The sequence below is a fragment of the Nomascus leucogenys genome, chromosome 24 (genome assembly GCF_006542625.1).
Source record: "Nomascus leucogenys isolate Asia chromosome 24, Asia_NLE_v1, whole genome shotgun sequence".
NCBI classification, from domain to species: domain Eukaryota; kingdom Metazoa; phylum Chordata; class Mammalia; order Primates; family Hylobatidae; genus Nomascus; species Nomascus leucogenys.
The window spans coordinates 20996902-21013439 of NC_044404.1; the positions used below are offsets into that span (position 1 = coordinate 20996902).

At 39.5% G+C, this 16538-nt stretch overlaps 1 protein-coding gene across 24 annotated transcripts in view; it reads right to left on the reverse strand.

The window, feature by feature from the left end:
* Window positions 1-16538, reverse strand: part of EIF4G3 (eukaryotic translation initiation factor 4 gamma 3) — a 352454-nt gene that overhangs the window by 48985 nt on the left and 286931 nt on the right. For all 24 annotated transcript variants that reach the window (XM_030805828.1, XM_030805829.1, XM_030805822.1 and 21 more), the window contains 4 exons: window positions 5338-5484; window positions 4675-4911; window positions 2431-2535; window positions 586-718 (listed from right to left, as the gene is read on the reverse strand). In XM_030805828.1, coding sequence (XP_030661688.1) covers window positions 586-718; window positions 2431-2535; window positions 4675-4911; window positions 5338-5484 — 622 coding nt within the window. The remainder of the gene's footprint in view (window positions 1-585; window positions 719-2430; window positions 2536-4674; window positions 4912-5337; window positions 5485-16538) is intronic.

Sequence of the window (16538 nt, forward strand, 5' to 3'; positions counted from 1 at the left end):
TGTTGGTCAGGCTGTTCTCAAACTCCTGACCTCAATTGATCCGCCCACCTCAGCCTCCTGAAGTGCTGGGATTACAGGCATGAGCCACTGCGTCCGGCCTGCTACAAAGTGCCCCTTTCTTAAATAAAGTTTTCTTTCAGCTTTCTGTCTCTCTTCTTTTTCTCTAAATTTTAAGTTAATGGAGAATACATTTCATAATTGATACTATCTTCCATTTGCTTAACAAATGTTCCTCTTTTGCTTGTCAAAAGTTTTACCTTACCAGATAAACTGTACACTTTGAGAGGGAAGTTACTACATTTTCCACTTCTTTTTCTAGTCTCACCAATTCTGAGTATATAGAAGATGCTCAATAAAGTCTTATTGCTTACTGGCTTTTAAGTAGTGAAAGAAATCATGCTTTGTTCCTGCATTCTCTACTTTTACTCAGTAACTACTCTTCAGGTGAAACTGCTTCACCTAACAATCACCACTCTATTCTTTGGGCTGTTCTTTCTGATCTCATTTAATACCTAAATACATAATTCTTACTATGCATTCCTAAAACTTCCAAGTTCTCCAAACCCTGGTGGATTCTGGCCTCACCTGGTCTTCTCTTCTCTTTGGTCATGAGTTGCTGGACCTTCCTTTGCTCTTCTTGTTCTTCTATTTTAGCCTCTTTGTGAATCTGTTCGATAGTTTTAGGCCCTTGATCTGCTCTTCGAGATACCCAATTGCACTATAAAAGCAGAAAATAAGGTTATCTGCCAGATAACTGAAAATATTTTAAAATTTAAAAATTTGTAATTTTTACTACTGGAAAAGTACAAAATACCTACAAAAGCTGTATTATGGCAGTTTCTCATGTATCTTATAGATGACACTATGAGCAGTTTAGGATTAGGGCTAAAGGATTAAAATCTTCTCAATCAAACCTGGCCAACTGTATACTACATATTCCAATAGCCAATGGATACAAAGAACAGGGTGAAAGACTGGCCCAAATTTATTGTTATATTTTTAAGCATGGCATATATTTCTCTGTGGACTAAATGGGTTTTATCTGTATCAGTATTTTGTACATTTGAAAGGAGGAGAGAAAAATAAAAATGATGTGGATTCCTTGGCCTTGCCTTAATCTGTGGGATTACTACTCAGATCATATCACACTCCATAGGAGTTCTAAGTTAAGGATGACTCATGCTTTTATTTCTCCAATATCATGGTTCTGATATTCTACACAAAGGTCCATACCACTCTGCCCTTTGGTTATCCCCTGTATTAAGGGCAAAATAAGTTGTCACTTTATAATTATACTTCTCCCTTCTCTTCCTAGCAACAGTCCCAACATCTGATGTAAGTAGAAGTGGTTGATAATATGGGTGAAGACGATCACATCTAGTCTTAGCAAGATAAAGAATCATCATCAATGCTACCTGGCCTGGGTGGAGGAGAAATAAGAGGTAGGGCTTTGTTCACTTTCTCTAGTGTAGGGCTTGATGTACTGTATTTCCTGTAGGAGTGAAACTTACAAAAGAGTAACTCCCTGTAGGAGTTAAACTTAAAACAGAGAAAAGTAGTAGTAACAAAAACTGCACCTGGTAAGAGAAATGAGGAGAAAAAAAAAACAAACCCAGCAGCAGAATAGGAGGGTCACAGGAAAAACAAAAGAGAAGAAAACACCAATATCTGAGCTGGGCACCTTACGTAATTATTCCATTGACTCTTCAACAAATCTGCAAGGTAGGCAACATCCTCATTTAGAGATTAAAAATGTAAGGCTCAGAGAGTTAAATGTATTTACTGTGGAGATGAGACTTGCTGATTATTTTGCTTACAAAGACTAAATTTAATTGAATTTAAATTTGAATGGAGTTTGAATTCAGAATGGCTGATTACAAATTGCAAGTGGCTGGGTGTGGTGGCTCACACCTGTAATCCCAGCACTTTGGGAGGCTGAGGTGGGCAGATCACTTGAGGTCAGGAGTTCCAGACCAGCCTGGCCAACAGCGTGAAATCCTGTCTCTACTAAAAATACAAAAATTGCCCAGGTGTGGGGGCATGTGCCTGTAATCCCAGCTATTCGGGAGGCTGAGGCAGGAGAATCACCTGAACCTGGGAGGCGGAGGTTGCACTGAGCCGAGATTGAGCCACTGCACTCCAGCCTGGGCGACAGAGTGAGACTCTGTCTCAAAAAAAAAAAAAAAAAGCAAAAACAAAATTGCAATATGGTTTGATAATCAGAATAAGGAGAAGATGCACGTAACTGGCAATAGGACTTTTGTCCTTTCTCAGAATTCTCCCACTGAAAGTTTGCCAATTCAAGTTCTGAGAGTCCTGAAGCAAAAGCACTGTCTTTACACATGTAAACAACAGGACATCCTTCCCCAACCCAATTCCTTTAAAGAGACTGGACCAGTAGGCTTATTATTATTTTTTTTTCCCACTCACCAGCCTTAGGTCTATAACATCTTGAAGCATGAACCGAATCCTAGATGAGGTTTTTCTTTCTTTCACAATTTTCTCCATCTGATTAAAGTACTGGTCCATACGTGGCTGCAAGAGACAAAATCATTAGTACTCCTGTCTGAGAAACTTAAATGTAATTTTAACAACTTACAGTTATTTATTTATGTAGCTATCTATTTTTTTTTTAGAGATAGGGTTTCACTCCTTTGCCCAGGCTGGAGTGCAGTAGCACAATCATGGCTCACTGCAGCTTCGACCTCTCAGGCTCAACCGATCCCACCTCAGCCTCTTGAGTAGCTGGGACTATAGGCACGTGCCACCGTGCCTGGCTAATCTTTCAATTTTTTGTAGAGACAGGGTCTCATTATGTTGCTCAGGCTGGTCTTGAACTCCTGGGCTCATGCGATCCTCCAGCCTTGGCCTCTCAAAGTGCTAGAATTTCAGGCATTAGCCACTGCATCCAGCCCATGTAGTTTCCTAAATGGTCTAGGAATATCAATTTATAGCCAAAATATAATGTGGTTAAAATTTTTATTTTTATTTTTTTGAGACAGGGTCTTGTTCTGTCACACAGTTGGGAGTGCAATGGCTCAACTATGCCTCATTGCAGCCTCAATCTCCTGGGCTTAAGTGATCCTCCCACCTCAGCTTCCCAAGTAGCTGGGACCATAGGCATATGCCACTACACCCAGTTAAATTTTTCTGTGTGTAAGATTTTTTGGAGATATGAAACCTCACTATGTTACCCAGGCTGGTCTCAAACTGCTGAGCTCAAGCAATCCTTCTGCCTCAGCCTCCCAAAGTATTAGGATTATAGGTGTGAGCCACTGTGCCCGGCCATGTGGTAGAATTTTTAGTTGTTCATATGACCACCTAAAATAAAGACTACATTTTTTCTAGGCTCCTGGCAGCTGGCTTTGGTCACGTGATTAATTACAGGCAATAATATAAATGGAAATGTTATGCTATAGCTTCCTAGGGCCTTCCTAAAGAGACCTGAGGGGCCAGGCATAGTGACTGATACTTGTAATCCTGGCAATTAGGGAGGCCAAGGCAAAAGGATTGCTTGAAGCCAGGACTTTAAGACCAGCCTAGGCAACTAAGTGAGACCCCTCATCTCTACAAAAAGTAAAAAAAAAAAAAAAACAAAAAAAAGCCGGGTGACAGGGCAAGACCCTGCTACCTTTTTTTTTTTTTTTGAATGGAGTTTTGCTCTTGTTGCCCAGGCTGGAATGCGATGGCGCAATCTTGGCTCACTGCAACCTCCACCTCCCGGGTTCAAGCAATTCTCCTGCCTCAGCCTCCCAAATAGCTGGGATCACAGGCATGCACCACCATGCCTGGCGAATTCTGTATTTTTAGTAGAGATGGGATTTCTCTATGTTGGTCAGGCTGGTCACAAACTCCCAACCTCAGGTGATCTGCCCGCCTCAGCCTCCCAAAGTGCTGGGATTCTGGGATTACAAGCATGAGCCACCGCGCCCAGCTGACCCCGTTACTTAAAAAAAAAAGAGAGAGAGAGAGAGAGAGAGAAGTGGCTGTGTCTTTTGCCCCTTTTCCTACCTTCTCTGGTGAGAATGATTAGGACAAGGGTTACACTTTAGGAGTCACAGAATGTTAAGCTGAAAGGACTTAACTCGGAGCTTTGTTTACATAAATAAGAAGTAAACCTCAATCTTGTATAAACCACTGGGTTTTCTGTCACAGCTAAGCACAATCCTAGCCGAATTAGATGTTATGGAGCATTTCTGACTTTATTTCTTTGAAGCACTTCTAATTTCTACACTCCTTAAACAGCATACATTATTACAGTATTTTTAATGATTTCCTATATTATGGTTAGATGGCTGTGTCATCAATTAGAGTATAAACTTTAGAAGCACTACTGGGTCTTCATTTCTGCATTACCCTTAGGCCATAGTTTTTCTTTTCATATTTCTGTTCCCAAATTGGGAAATGGTTACAGAAGAAGAAAAAAGAATATGGGACAAATAATCTGAAGCATCTACAAACTGGCTTTTACACAATTTGGGACCCTCCTCACCTCTGACTCTAATGCAAATGTAAGGAGCACGATGGTTGAACACTAACAATGAGACGGGCAAAAGAAGAAAAATAAACAGCCCAGACCTTTGGGAAAAGATAGAACTGTTTTGTTGACAGTCTAAGTTCTTTTGCAACTGACAAAGAGCCTTTGTGAAGGTTTCTGAGCTTTTGGATTTTTACCTTTGCTTTTTCAAAGTCCAAGTCTTTGCCAATGGTGGTGAGCAGGCGACACAGGCACTCCAGGGATTCTTCATCATGGTTCTTTAGCAGCTTCACCACACAGTCGTGCATGATGGCTTCAGTAAGCATTTTGAGTTTAAAGAGTTCTCCAATAAACTTGATGTTGCCAATGGATCTCCGCCGGGCTTTGTCCTTGGCTTCTTCCAGTTCATCATGAAGCCTCGTCCTCTCCTCTGGCTGTTGTATAAGGAGGAATAATAGCATCTTGATGATGAAAGTTGTACTGCACAATAAACACTGAGATTCATGGTCTTTACCCTTTCTAGGGGTCAGAATCCCCGTGAGAATCTGATAGCAAGTGTGAATCTTCTCCTCAGAAAACTGAACTATACCCATCCATTTCAGATTTTTGGAACTCAGTGACCTGACTCAGGCTTAGATTGAATGGCTGGCATGGAAAATTGAGCTGTCCCCTATATTAGGCACTAAAAGGAACAAAGCATTCCCCTAAACATTAATATGTTGTTTCTACATGAAAAAAAAAAGGCCATAGGTCCCTCTTAAGGTAGCAGGGAGATGCTGTATCCAGCTTCCTGAAATTTCTACTTTACAGTGCTCAGTGCTCAAAGTGTACAAGCACTGTCTTTCTATGAAAATACTTACAGCACTGGCAGCCTCAAGTTCTTTCTGCTTCTTCTCAAAGACATCATCATCTGCTTTATCTTTTTCAAACTCCTTCTGGCAACGGTTCAGTAGCAGCTTCCGGAAATTCACTGTGTTACCAGGCTTGTCTGCCATGGGTACTTTCAGCTACAGCCAGACAGGAAAATAAAAAAAAAGCAACAAGATTACTTAAAGACATTAAAAATATCTGTTTGCTTTATTGTATGAAATAATGCTGATTGAACCACAAGTAAGCATTCTACAAGAGGCAAACAATATAGCTTCAGGCATTTCATGATTCAACAGTAATAAGTCTTAAATTTTATTTAGAAAAGACACACATTCCTCTCATATAAATGTACTCTTTTTTAGCCATGCTTCTAGCTGACATGGAAATCCTTGTCATATCATTGCAACTATAACCCTGAACTTACCTAGACCTTATTTAAAAAAAAAAAAAAAAACTGTGTAGAGTTATTACTTCTTTTTTTAAGAAGTACCGTTGTAGTAAGTATTTTGGTTTAATAAGACACACAAAAATGACATAAGACAAGGGAGAATTTGCTGGCTATCGCAAAACTGTTGTAGGTGAGATCCTTATTGTATTTATACAGAAGTTGGGATATTGGGGGATTTTTGAGATATCTTTTCATTGGGGAATGTCATAATGTTAGTACTTACCTTGACTATAAATATAGTATGTTTACTGCTTATTGCTTATGTGCCATGAGAATATACTAGTTCTCCAAAAGTTTGGAAGCAAGATCCTTACAAGGTTTCCATCCAAATCCAATAATTTTTTTCTAATAGTTGTAATAGCTCAAGGTTACTTGTAACCAAACACAGAGACATTCTTATGAACATATTTAGAATATAAAGACAGTAGACTACAGCATGAATTCTACTAAAATATTCTAATTTATAGACGACATCCCTCTGAACACCATTTTGAACAGCTATTTCATAATATGATACAACGGTCTTTCTGGGATCACAAAGTGGCTCCCAAAGTTCTGAAATGCATGCATGGTCTCTGCCCTAGGTATAATGGAAGATCTTTGTGAAAACTGGGTACACTGCATTCATACTCACAAAATAATTAATGTTATCAACCAGAATGAACTTGGTCAGCTGTTGATCAAGGCTGGATGGCTAGAGAAACTTCCTGAGAACTGACGATGATGATGCTAGAGTATTTGCACTAGAACTGATGGCACACTCTCCAATGTATTCCCTACGATGTATGAAAGATCATTTAACAGGTCCGGTTATAATCAACCATGTGTTACACTGCATATTTCCTTTCAGCAGGAGACATTATCTTAGGAAGAGGGGAACATCTTCAGATAATTTTTTAGACAACTAGAGAAAAGGCTACTGTATCCTTAACTCCAAATTTAGGCTACATAAATGCAAGCAACTATAGATCATTTCACAGACAGGCCTACCCTAAAGTCACACAAGTCAGCCTTCAAGAAAAGAAATGCTACATGAAAGCAAGAGTTTTCCAAAGCAAAAGCCAAAAGTTGATTCTATCTTCTCTTATATAAGACCCAGAATACACAATAATGGACTAAGAAATACAAAAGAGAACAAAGAAATATATTCAAAAGCAGGTTGGCATACAAGAGCACCAACATGACATTAGATTTTAGAACTAAAGGTTCTAAAAATCAGCAGTTATATCCAATTTGCTGCTTTATAGGAACATAAGTTAAACCAGCCACAAAATCCTAGCCCGCATCTTGGCATATTTACTTCCATCATCTGTACTGACATTAAGTGTATAACTGACTGACAAGAAAATAATAGTCCGGCCCACAATCTATTATCTCTAAAGATATGTTTCCTACGTTACAGATTTACCATGTAGAAAAGAGAGAAATGAGGACAACAAACAATATGAAAACCTAAGCCACTGCCATAAGGTGAGAAGTGCAGGGAAGACTATTTTAGAAAAGCTGGGTTAAGGATCAAAAGTTTTGCTTACTTGCTATATAAACAAAGGCAATTCTTTTAATCCAAGTTTCAGTTTTGTCATCTAAAACAAGGGAGGCACAGCCTCTATGTCCATCTGAGAGGGCAGCTTGAGCATTCCGCATGGAAGCACTTTAATAAGCCACAGATAAGTAAGCTGTAACTGAAATTGAAAGAATGCTGGAGTATGAGTCATAAAATCAGAAACTGAATCCCAGCTCTTTAATCTACTATGTAAATTTGAGCAAGTTACCTCACTGAACCTCAGTCCCTAAACCTGCAGAATGAGATATTCCAAAATGATTGTAGATTAAGGAACATGATAAAATAGCTGTTGAAAAGGGAGCTCTGGACATAGTCACAATCTCAGCTCTGCCATGTGACTTTGGCCAAGTTACTCAGTTTCACCAAACCTCTATTTCAAAAATGGGGTGAGGTATTATACCTATCTCTTAGGAAGTGTTATTGGGAGGATCAAATGAGGTATCTAAGGAAAAGCAAATAGTGGCTGACACACAGTAAGGGCCCAATAAACAACTAGTATGGCTATATTAAACACTTCATTTGACAGGCCTATAATTAAACATTAAGAGTAACCTATATTGTAATAACATAGCTATCAAAGAAAGGATGAAGCAAAGTTAGCTCACTAAGCAATAAAGAGAGAATCACAAAATGCAAGAGAAACAAAAGTCTGCTATCCCAAAATGATGGTCAAGAGGAATTTCACATGAATTGGGGCATAAAGAACATGTAATCATGCATAAACTTTTCAGATATATTCACGTGGAAGTATTAAAACTGAATAACCAGCAGAATGACTACAGATTTACAAAAATGTATCTCTGAATGAATGAATACCTAGCTATACAGCTCCTTGAAGACTTGTTTTGGAACATGATGTTAATACCCTCTGGGGATGGTTGACAGGACTGTGGAAATATGGAAAGGGGCTGGTGAGAACACATCCTCTGAGAATAGTGATTCACGGTGATTTTCTTTCTTTTTTTTTTTTTTGTCCTTAGGAGATGGTAAATTTGATAGGGCTGTAAGTGAGCACTTGTTGTCTGCTGGACACTGGGTGGTCAGGAGACCCACTGAGATTGGTTAGTTGGAACAGAACATGAAGAGTGGATATCTTAATCTGCTTGGGCTGCTATAACAAAATACCATAGAGTGGGTGGCTTAAACAATGGAAATTTATTTCTCTTAGTTCTGAAAGCTGAGAAGTCCAAAATCAAGGTACTGGCAGATTAAGTTCTTGGTGAGGACCCTCTTCCTGGCTCGTAAATGGCTGACTTCTCACTGTATCCTTACATGACTGGGAAACAGCTCAGGTGTTTCCTCTTCCAAAGGCACTAATCCCATTGTGTGGGCTCCACCCTCACGACCTCAACTAAACCTAGTTACCAACCCCCACCCATCTCCTAATATAATTATAGTACGAGTCAGGGCTTCAAACTATGATTTTTCAGAGACACAACAGTGGACAAGGCAGATGCATGCAAATATGATCATGGATAATAGCAAGAATGAAAGGTATGTGACAGTGAGAAAAGGATCTATTTAGACAACTGCAATTTTCACTTAACAGTCCATGATCAACACTAAAATGTGTGTGTTTAAATGGGTTGTTCGGGATGGGTTTCTTTTTCTTAGGGAGCAAGGGAGTTGGTGAGAATGTTTTAGTTAAGGCTGCTTGATAAGCTGAATTCACTAGAAAGCACCTACCTTTTTATTTTTACATAGTAGTAAACTAACAATGTGGCATTAGTGTAAAGAAACCCATCCACATACAGATCACTCAGCAATCTTAGATATGAATGTTGTCAGCATCAGGTAGTAACTTTCTTCAAGCAACAGGGCCTATACTGCTGACATATTTGTTAGTATTGAGGGTGGACATGCTTATCCCCAAAAGGATCAAATTCTAGAGAATCATCAAGGGTTGTCAGCAGTGTGGTAATTATGGTAATCAAACACAAATGAAAATGGAATGATAAGTCCTGGCCTTCGCTTAGCATGTTCAGGATTTTCAATGCTGTCTCAGAACATAAAGATGTTAATGGTAACCCATGGCCCAGTAGTAGTTTTGCCCCCAAATCATGTGCTAGTCTGAAGTAAAGTATTTGTAATTAATAGGATAATGTAAGCAAATGGCATCTCTGTGCTAACTCTAATACTCTGGTTTCTAGAGGATAGTTTAGTTTAAATTTTTTTTTTTTTTTGGAGACACTGTCTCCCTATGTTGCCAAGGCTGGTCTCAAACTTCGGGGCTCAAGTGATCCTCCTACCTGTCTCCTGAGTAGCTGGGATTATAGGCATGTGTCACTATTCCTGGCCAAGGACAGTTTGCTCTTAAATATGAAGTAAATAGGCCGGGTGCAGAGGCTCACGCCTGTAATCCCACCACTCCGGGAGGCCGAGGCAGGTGGATCACGAGGTCAGGAGATCGAGACCATCCTGGCTAACACGGTGAAACTCCATCTCTACTAAAAATACAAAAAGTTAGCTGGGCGTGGTGGCGGGCGCCTGTAGTCCCAGCTACTCGGGAGGCTGAGGCAGGAGAATCGCTTGAATCTGGGAGGCAAAGCTTACAGTGAGCCGAGATTGCACCACTGCCCTCCAGCCTGGGTGAAAGAGCGAGACTCCGTCTCAAAAAAAAAAAAAAAGCAAAGTAAATAGCAAAACGGCAATTTAAAAAAATTGTTTAATAAGCCAACATAACTCTCAGGTCCATGGTGACATACTATTTTCTATCAGTGGTTATATCATGACCTTAGGCAATTTAACCTGCCAAAACTGTACATAATACTCTACATACTATGAACACATCTATCAAAATGGATCTCTGTTAGATATACCTGAAGAGGTATAGTGTTAAAGGATATGCACAAGATTCAAAAGGCAGTGGTCAGTTATGAAAGTGTAAGTCATCTCTGATCATTTTTTTCTTCAACACATTATAAAATCTTCCATCAGGACAGTTACAAATCCCTCCTCCTCCAGTTGACTGGTCACTCACTGTTGCCCAAGGCTGACTTGTCATGTCTGCAATTCCGGGCTTTATTTTTTACGGGATTTAACTGCCTCTCTTTTTCTCTCAGTGTCTCTTCCTATTCTCAGTCCTGTCATTCTCCTCATGTTTTGCTTTTAAACACTTAAAGTGGCAATACTACAAGCTCTGTATCTGGCCTAACAGTATACAGAATGCTTAAAAATCTGCCTTTAGTGCCATTCTTTGTAGCTGAGGTATGTATGTCTCCCACAGCACAGATAAAAAGTAACAAAACTACATTCTCAGGGCATAAAAGAAACTCTTTCAAGTTGGTTATTCTTTCATTCAGGCATTTACCTACTCACAACTATTACCTGCCAAGAATCATTCTAGGCACTGGGAATTCAGCAGTGAACAAAACAGAAAAAGTCCCTTTTCTTGGAGTTTATATTCTAGAGGGGTTCTGAGATGAGGATTCTCATTTCAATTATAATTAAGACAAAGGCACAGCAATTTAAAGTTTCAATAACCCAATTTAAAATTGTACTTAAGTACAGATTTAGATACAGGACAACATTTCTCTTGTCCACTCTTCCCCATCTGCCACTTAATTCAGATGTCCTCCTCCAAAAAGAAGTGCTAAATTCTAGTTAAATGCTTTATTATTCACGAAGGGAGTCTCACAGACCTCTTCAGTCATTTCTAGTTGAACTAGCAGAAGCAGTAAAATACTCCAGAGGCGGAGATGACCATCTCTTATGATTCCCTCAAGCCTTGTATGGTATGCCTTAGTAGAGCTTGGTGGACACAGGCAGCTGCATATATGGATGGATATGTACATATGTATCTGTATGTGTGTGTATACGGTACTACAGAGTAACGAGGGAAAGCTGAATCCATTACATCAATTTCCTCTATAAATCTAAAAGAATCTTTCTTAAAGGCCTACCCTTTAAGACTTCATGAAAAAATTAACAAACAAGCACTATAGAAAGCTCAGCAGCATCCTCACCCCATACCCACTAAGATGCCATACCAATAACCAAGAAGGCCTCCAGACACTGCCAAATGTCCTGAAGTGGGGTGGGAGGGAATGTCCCTGGTTGAGACCAGACTCCCAGATACTAGTTCAATTTTTTTATTCACTGTCTTCAGTTTCTTTGATTCTGTTGGGAGGTATTATTTTTCAAGCTAATAATTACCTTAAGGGAATTCTTTTAAATGCCTGTGGTCTAGAGGTTTGGAAAATGTTGTATACAGTAGATCTTTCCTGTCTGATTTCACAGGAAACATTAGCATAGTAAACAGGGGCTTAAAGGAAACAAATCTGCTTTATGCCAGCACTGCTGAAACACATACTAACAGCTCAATTTTGGGCATTTCACTTTTGGGCAACACTGGCCCGTGGGCATGTCATCTTGAAAAAGCAATGGGTAGACTCCATTTCTTTTCTTTTCTCTCTCTTTTTTTTTTGAGACAGGGTCTCGCTCTGTCACCCAGACTGGAGTGCAGTGGTGCAATCTTGGCTTACCACAACCTCCACCTCCTGGGTTCAAGTGATTCTCGTGCCTCAGCCTCCCAAGTAGCTGGGGTGATAGGCATGCGCCACCATGCCCAGCTAATTCATTTCTTTTCTAACACTACAAAATAATATAGCACACACTCAGGTATCCATTGTCCAAATGTGTCAAATCTTACCATTTTGCCATATTTGTTTTAGATCTTTTACTTAAAAAAAAATCAGTGTGTGTTGTGTGTGTGTGTATACACATATATTAGAGACAGGGTCTTGTTCTGTCACCCAGGCTAGAGTGCAATAGTGCCATCATAGCTCACTGCATCCTTGAACTCCTGGGCTCAAGTGATCCTCTTGCCTCAGCCTTTGGAGTAGCTGGGACTACAGGTGCATGCCGCCACACCCAGCTTTTTCACTTTTTTTTTTTTTTTTTGAGACAGGGTCTCACTGTGTTGCCCAGGCTGGTCTCCAACTCCTAGGCTCAAGTGATCCTTCCATCTCGACCTCCCCAACTGGGATTATTGGCATGAGCCACCACAGCTGGCCACTTTTTCAGTTTTTAAGAAACTAAATATTACAGTAAAACTTAAAAGCCTATAGTGGTTTTTAAGCTTTTCACTCTATTGCTTGTTTTTGTTTCAAAAACTTTTTAAGGTTCAGCTCAATAAATTATGAAAAAGCAAACTCCATAAATACCACCAGGTATGGTAACCAGGTCAAGATAGAGAACACTGAAAGCTTCTCAGAAGCTCCTCTTAAATTTACTTCCAAAGCACATCCACAACCCGTCTGTCTCCAAAGTTATACAAAAGCTTCCTAGACTTTTATAATAACTTTCTTGCTTTTTTTTTTTTTTTTTGAGACAGAGCCTCACTCTGTCGGCCAGGCTGGAGTGCGGTGGCATGATCTAGGCTCACTGCAACCTCCACCTCCCTGCCTCAAGCAATTCTCCTGCCTCAGCCTCCCAAGTAGCTGGGATTACAGGCATGCGCCACCATGACCAGCTAATTTTTGTATTTTTAGTACAGACAGGGTTTCACCATGTTGGCCAGGCTGGCCTTGAACTCCTGACCTCAGGTAATCCGCCTGCCCTGGCCTTGCAAAGTGCTGAGATTACAGCCGTGAGCCACTGCGCCCGGCCTTGCTTTTGTTTCACAAAGAAAACATGCAACCTCTAACACTATAGACAGGTATCCCCAAACACCAATAGTTTTTGTTTCATTTTTGAACATTAAATAACAAATCATGTAGTATCTTTTTGGGTCTGCCTTCTTTTACTCAAACTTACTCTTGTGAGAATCCATGCCCATGTAGTTGTACTTCAGGTTCACTGTCCTTGTATAAACATGCTACAATTTATCCATTCTACTATTAACAGGCATTTTTTCATGTTTTTTTTCCTGTATAAAAAATGCTACAACATTTTTGTATATATTTCCTAGCATATGAGATATGTATGTTTATTGGTTGTGTATATACCTAAGAATTGAAATGCCAGTTATGGCAGAAAAACTTCAGCTTTAGTATATAATGCTAAACAATTTCCAAAGTGGCTGTTGCAATCAGTATGCGAGAGTTCTTGTTGCCTCATGTTTGTAAATATCTGGTACATTTAGCAATTTCGTGTTATTGCATAGTACATGAACATCTTCAACATTATTGCCCAATTGCCCTCATAAATGGTTGTATTCATCTTTAAAAACATTTAAAATGGGATTTTTTTTTCAATCTAGTGGGGGTGAATTTTACAGAACTATGATTTATCTTTTCTTAGTTTATCACTTCCCTAATAATGAATAACACTGAATGTCTTTTTTTTTCCTTAAAAAAAACAAAAAAACAAAAAAACAAAAAAACGCAAGATACATGTGCAGGATGTGCAGGTTTGTTACATAGGTATACATGTGCCATGGTCGTTTGCTGTACCTACTGACCCGTCCTTTAAGTTCCCTCCCCTCAACCCCCACCCCGCAACAGGCCCTGGTGTGTGTTGTTCCCCTCTCTGTGTCCATGTGTTCTCAATGTGAAACTCCCACTTATGAGTGAGAACATGCAGTGCTTAGTTTTCTGTTCCAGTGTTACTTTGCTGAGGATGATGGCTTCCAGCTTCATCCATGTCCCTGAAAAGGACATGATCTCATTTCTTTTTATGGCTGCATAGTATTCCATGGTGTACATGTACCACATTTTCTTTATCCAGCCTATCATTGATGGGCATTTGGGTTGGTTTCATGTCTTTGCTATTGTAAATAGTGCTGCAATAAACACACGTGTGCACGTGTCTTTATAGTAGAATGATTTATATTCTTTTGGTTATATACCTAGTAATGGGATTGTTGGGTCAAATGGTACTTCTGGTTCTAGATCCTTGAGGAATCGTCATACTGTTGAACTAATTTACATTCCCACCAACAGTGTAAAAGCGATTCTGTTTCTCCTCAGCCTTGCTAGCATCTATTGTTTCCTTTTTAATAATCGCCATTCTGACTGGCATGAGATGGTATCTCACTGTGGTTTTTATTTGCATTTCTCCGATGATCAGTGATGTTGAACCTTTTTTCATGTATTTGTTGGCCGCGTAAATGTCTTATTTTGAGAAGTGCCGTCACTGACTATCTTTTCTAAAGTTTATCAACCAATGGATTTTCATTTCTATGAACTGCCCATATTTTTATTAGGCTGTTTTTTTCCTACTGATTTGCTTCTTTTTCTTCCTTAATTCTGGATTCTAATATTCTGTCAGTTAATGCACTCCAAACAGATACTCCTAGGTTGTGATTTTATCTTTGTATTTATTTATAGTATCTTTTGCTGCATCAAAGATTGTAAATTTTAACAGTCAAATCTTATACCTTTATCCTTCATGTTTTGAATTTTGCTAAAGAAATCTTTCCCTACTCAAAAGTTCATGAAAATAGCCTCCTTGATTTTCTTATAAAAGGTTAGCTTTTCAAATTTAGATATTTAATAATCCTATAATGTTTGACGTGTGTAGTAGGATTCTATGATTCTATGCTCACTGTTACCATTTTATTTCAGTCTCTCAATCCCTCAAAAGTAATCAACTACAGTGTTAGAAGTCAGGACAGTGGTTACCTTTTTTGCTTTCCCTGAGACTAGGTCTCACTCTGTTACCAGGCTGGAGTAAGTACCATAGTATTATCATGGTCCACTGCAGCCGTGACCTCCTGGACTCAAGGTATCCTCCCACCTGAGCCTCCCTAGTAGCTGGGACTACAGGTGGGACTACTATCATGCCTGGCTCATTTTTTAATTTTTTATTTGTAGAGTCAGAGTCTCATTATGTTGCCCAGTCTGGCCTCAAACTCCTAGGCTCAAGCAATCCTCCTGCCTCAGCTTTCCAAAGTGTTGACATTGTAGGCATGAGCCACTGCACCTGGTCCTAGTTATCTTTAAAAAAGACTAAAGAGTACTGAAAAGGGTCTAAGGTGTATTCACTTCACTGATATACATTGAGCTGTACAGTAGTGATTTGTATACCTTTCTGTAAGCATGTTGCATTGGTGTGTTGAAGCTGGTTCATATTGGTTTATGACAGACAACGGTTTAACAGTAATTTTGTGAGCCTTGTCAAACTTTCAGTAGATTACAAAGTCCCGAGGACAGCATTTACATCATTAAATTTGGCAAATGCAACAAATGAAGAATTTCAACCCAGAAAGCACATATATTAGTCATATTTCAATAAAAAAGTTTAAAAGGTTAAAAACATACACTAAAGAAATAAAAGTCAGGTCCCAGCACTCTGGGAAGGAGGCAGGAGGATTGCTTGAGCCCAGGAGTTTAAGACCAGTCTGGGCAACATATTGAGATTCTGTCTCTATAAAAAATTTAAAGATTAACTGGACATGGTGGTGTATGTTTATGGTCCCAGCTACTCAGGAGGCTGAGGTGGGAGGATCATGTGAGCTCAGAAGGTTGAGGGTGCAGTAAGCCCAGATCCTGCCACTGCACTCTAGCCTGGGTGACAGAGCAAGACAAAAAGGAAAGGGAAGGGGAAGGAAAAGAAGAAAGAGGCCAGGCATGGTGGCTCACGTCTATGGTTCCAATACTTTGGAAGGCTGAGGCAAGCGGATCACTTGAGCTCAGGAATTCCAGATCAGCCTGGTCAACATGGTGAAACCCCAAAACCCTACATGTATAAAAAAATACAAAAATTAGCCGAGCATGTGCCTGTAGTTCCAACTACTTGGGAGGCAGAGATGAGAGGATTGCTTGGACCCAGGAGTTTGAAGCTGCAGTGAGCTGTGATCACACCACTGTACTCCAGCCTGGGATATAGAGTGAGATCCTGTCACAGGAAAAAAAAAAAAAAGAAAAGGAGGGAGGGAGGCAGGCTCCAGAATACAAGGATAAATGAACATGAAAGAGAGAGAGAAAGAGAGAGAGAGAGAGGAGAGGTAGGGAGGGGGAGAGAGAGAGAAGACAGATGGTTGAATAAGTTATGGTATATGCATATTATGAAATATTATGCAATTAGTATAAAAGTATGAGTAAAATCTATCTGTAATGACCTAGAGGGCTGCCCAAAACATATATTAAGTAAAAAAAAAAGCAAACTGAAAAATAATTTATATAATTCAATGAAAGCAAAACCAAAAAAAAACCCTCTTTATACATACTCATATTTTCATATGATTTTATAAATATGAAGAAAACTGTAGATGATTACATCAAAACCATTCACAG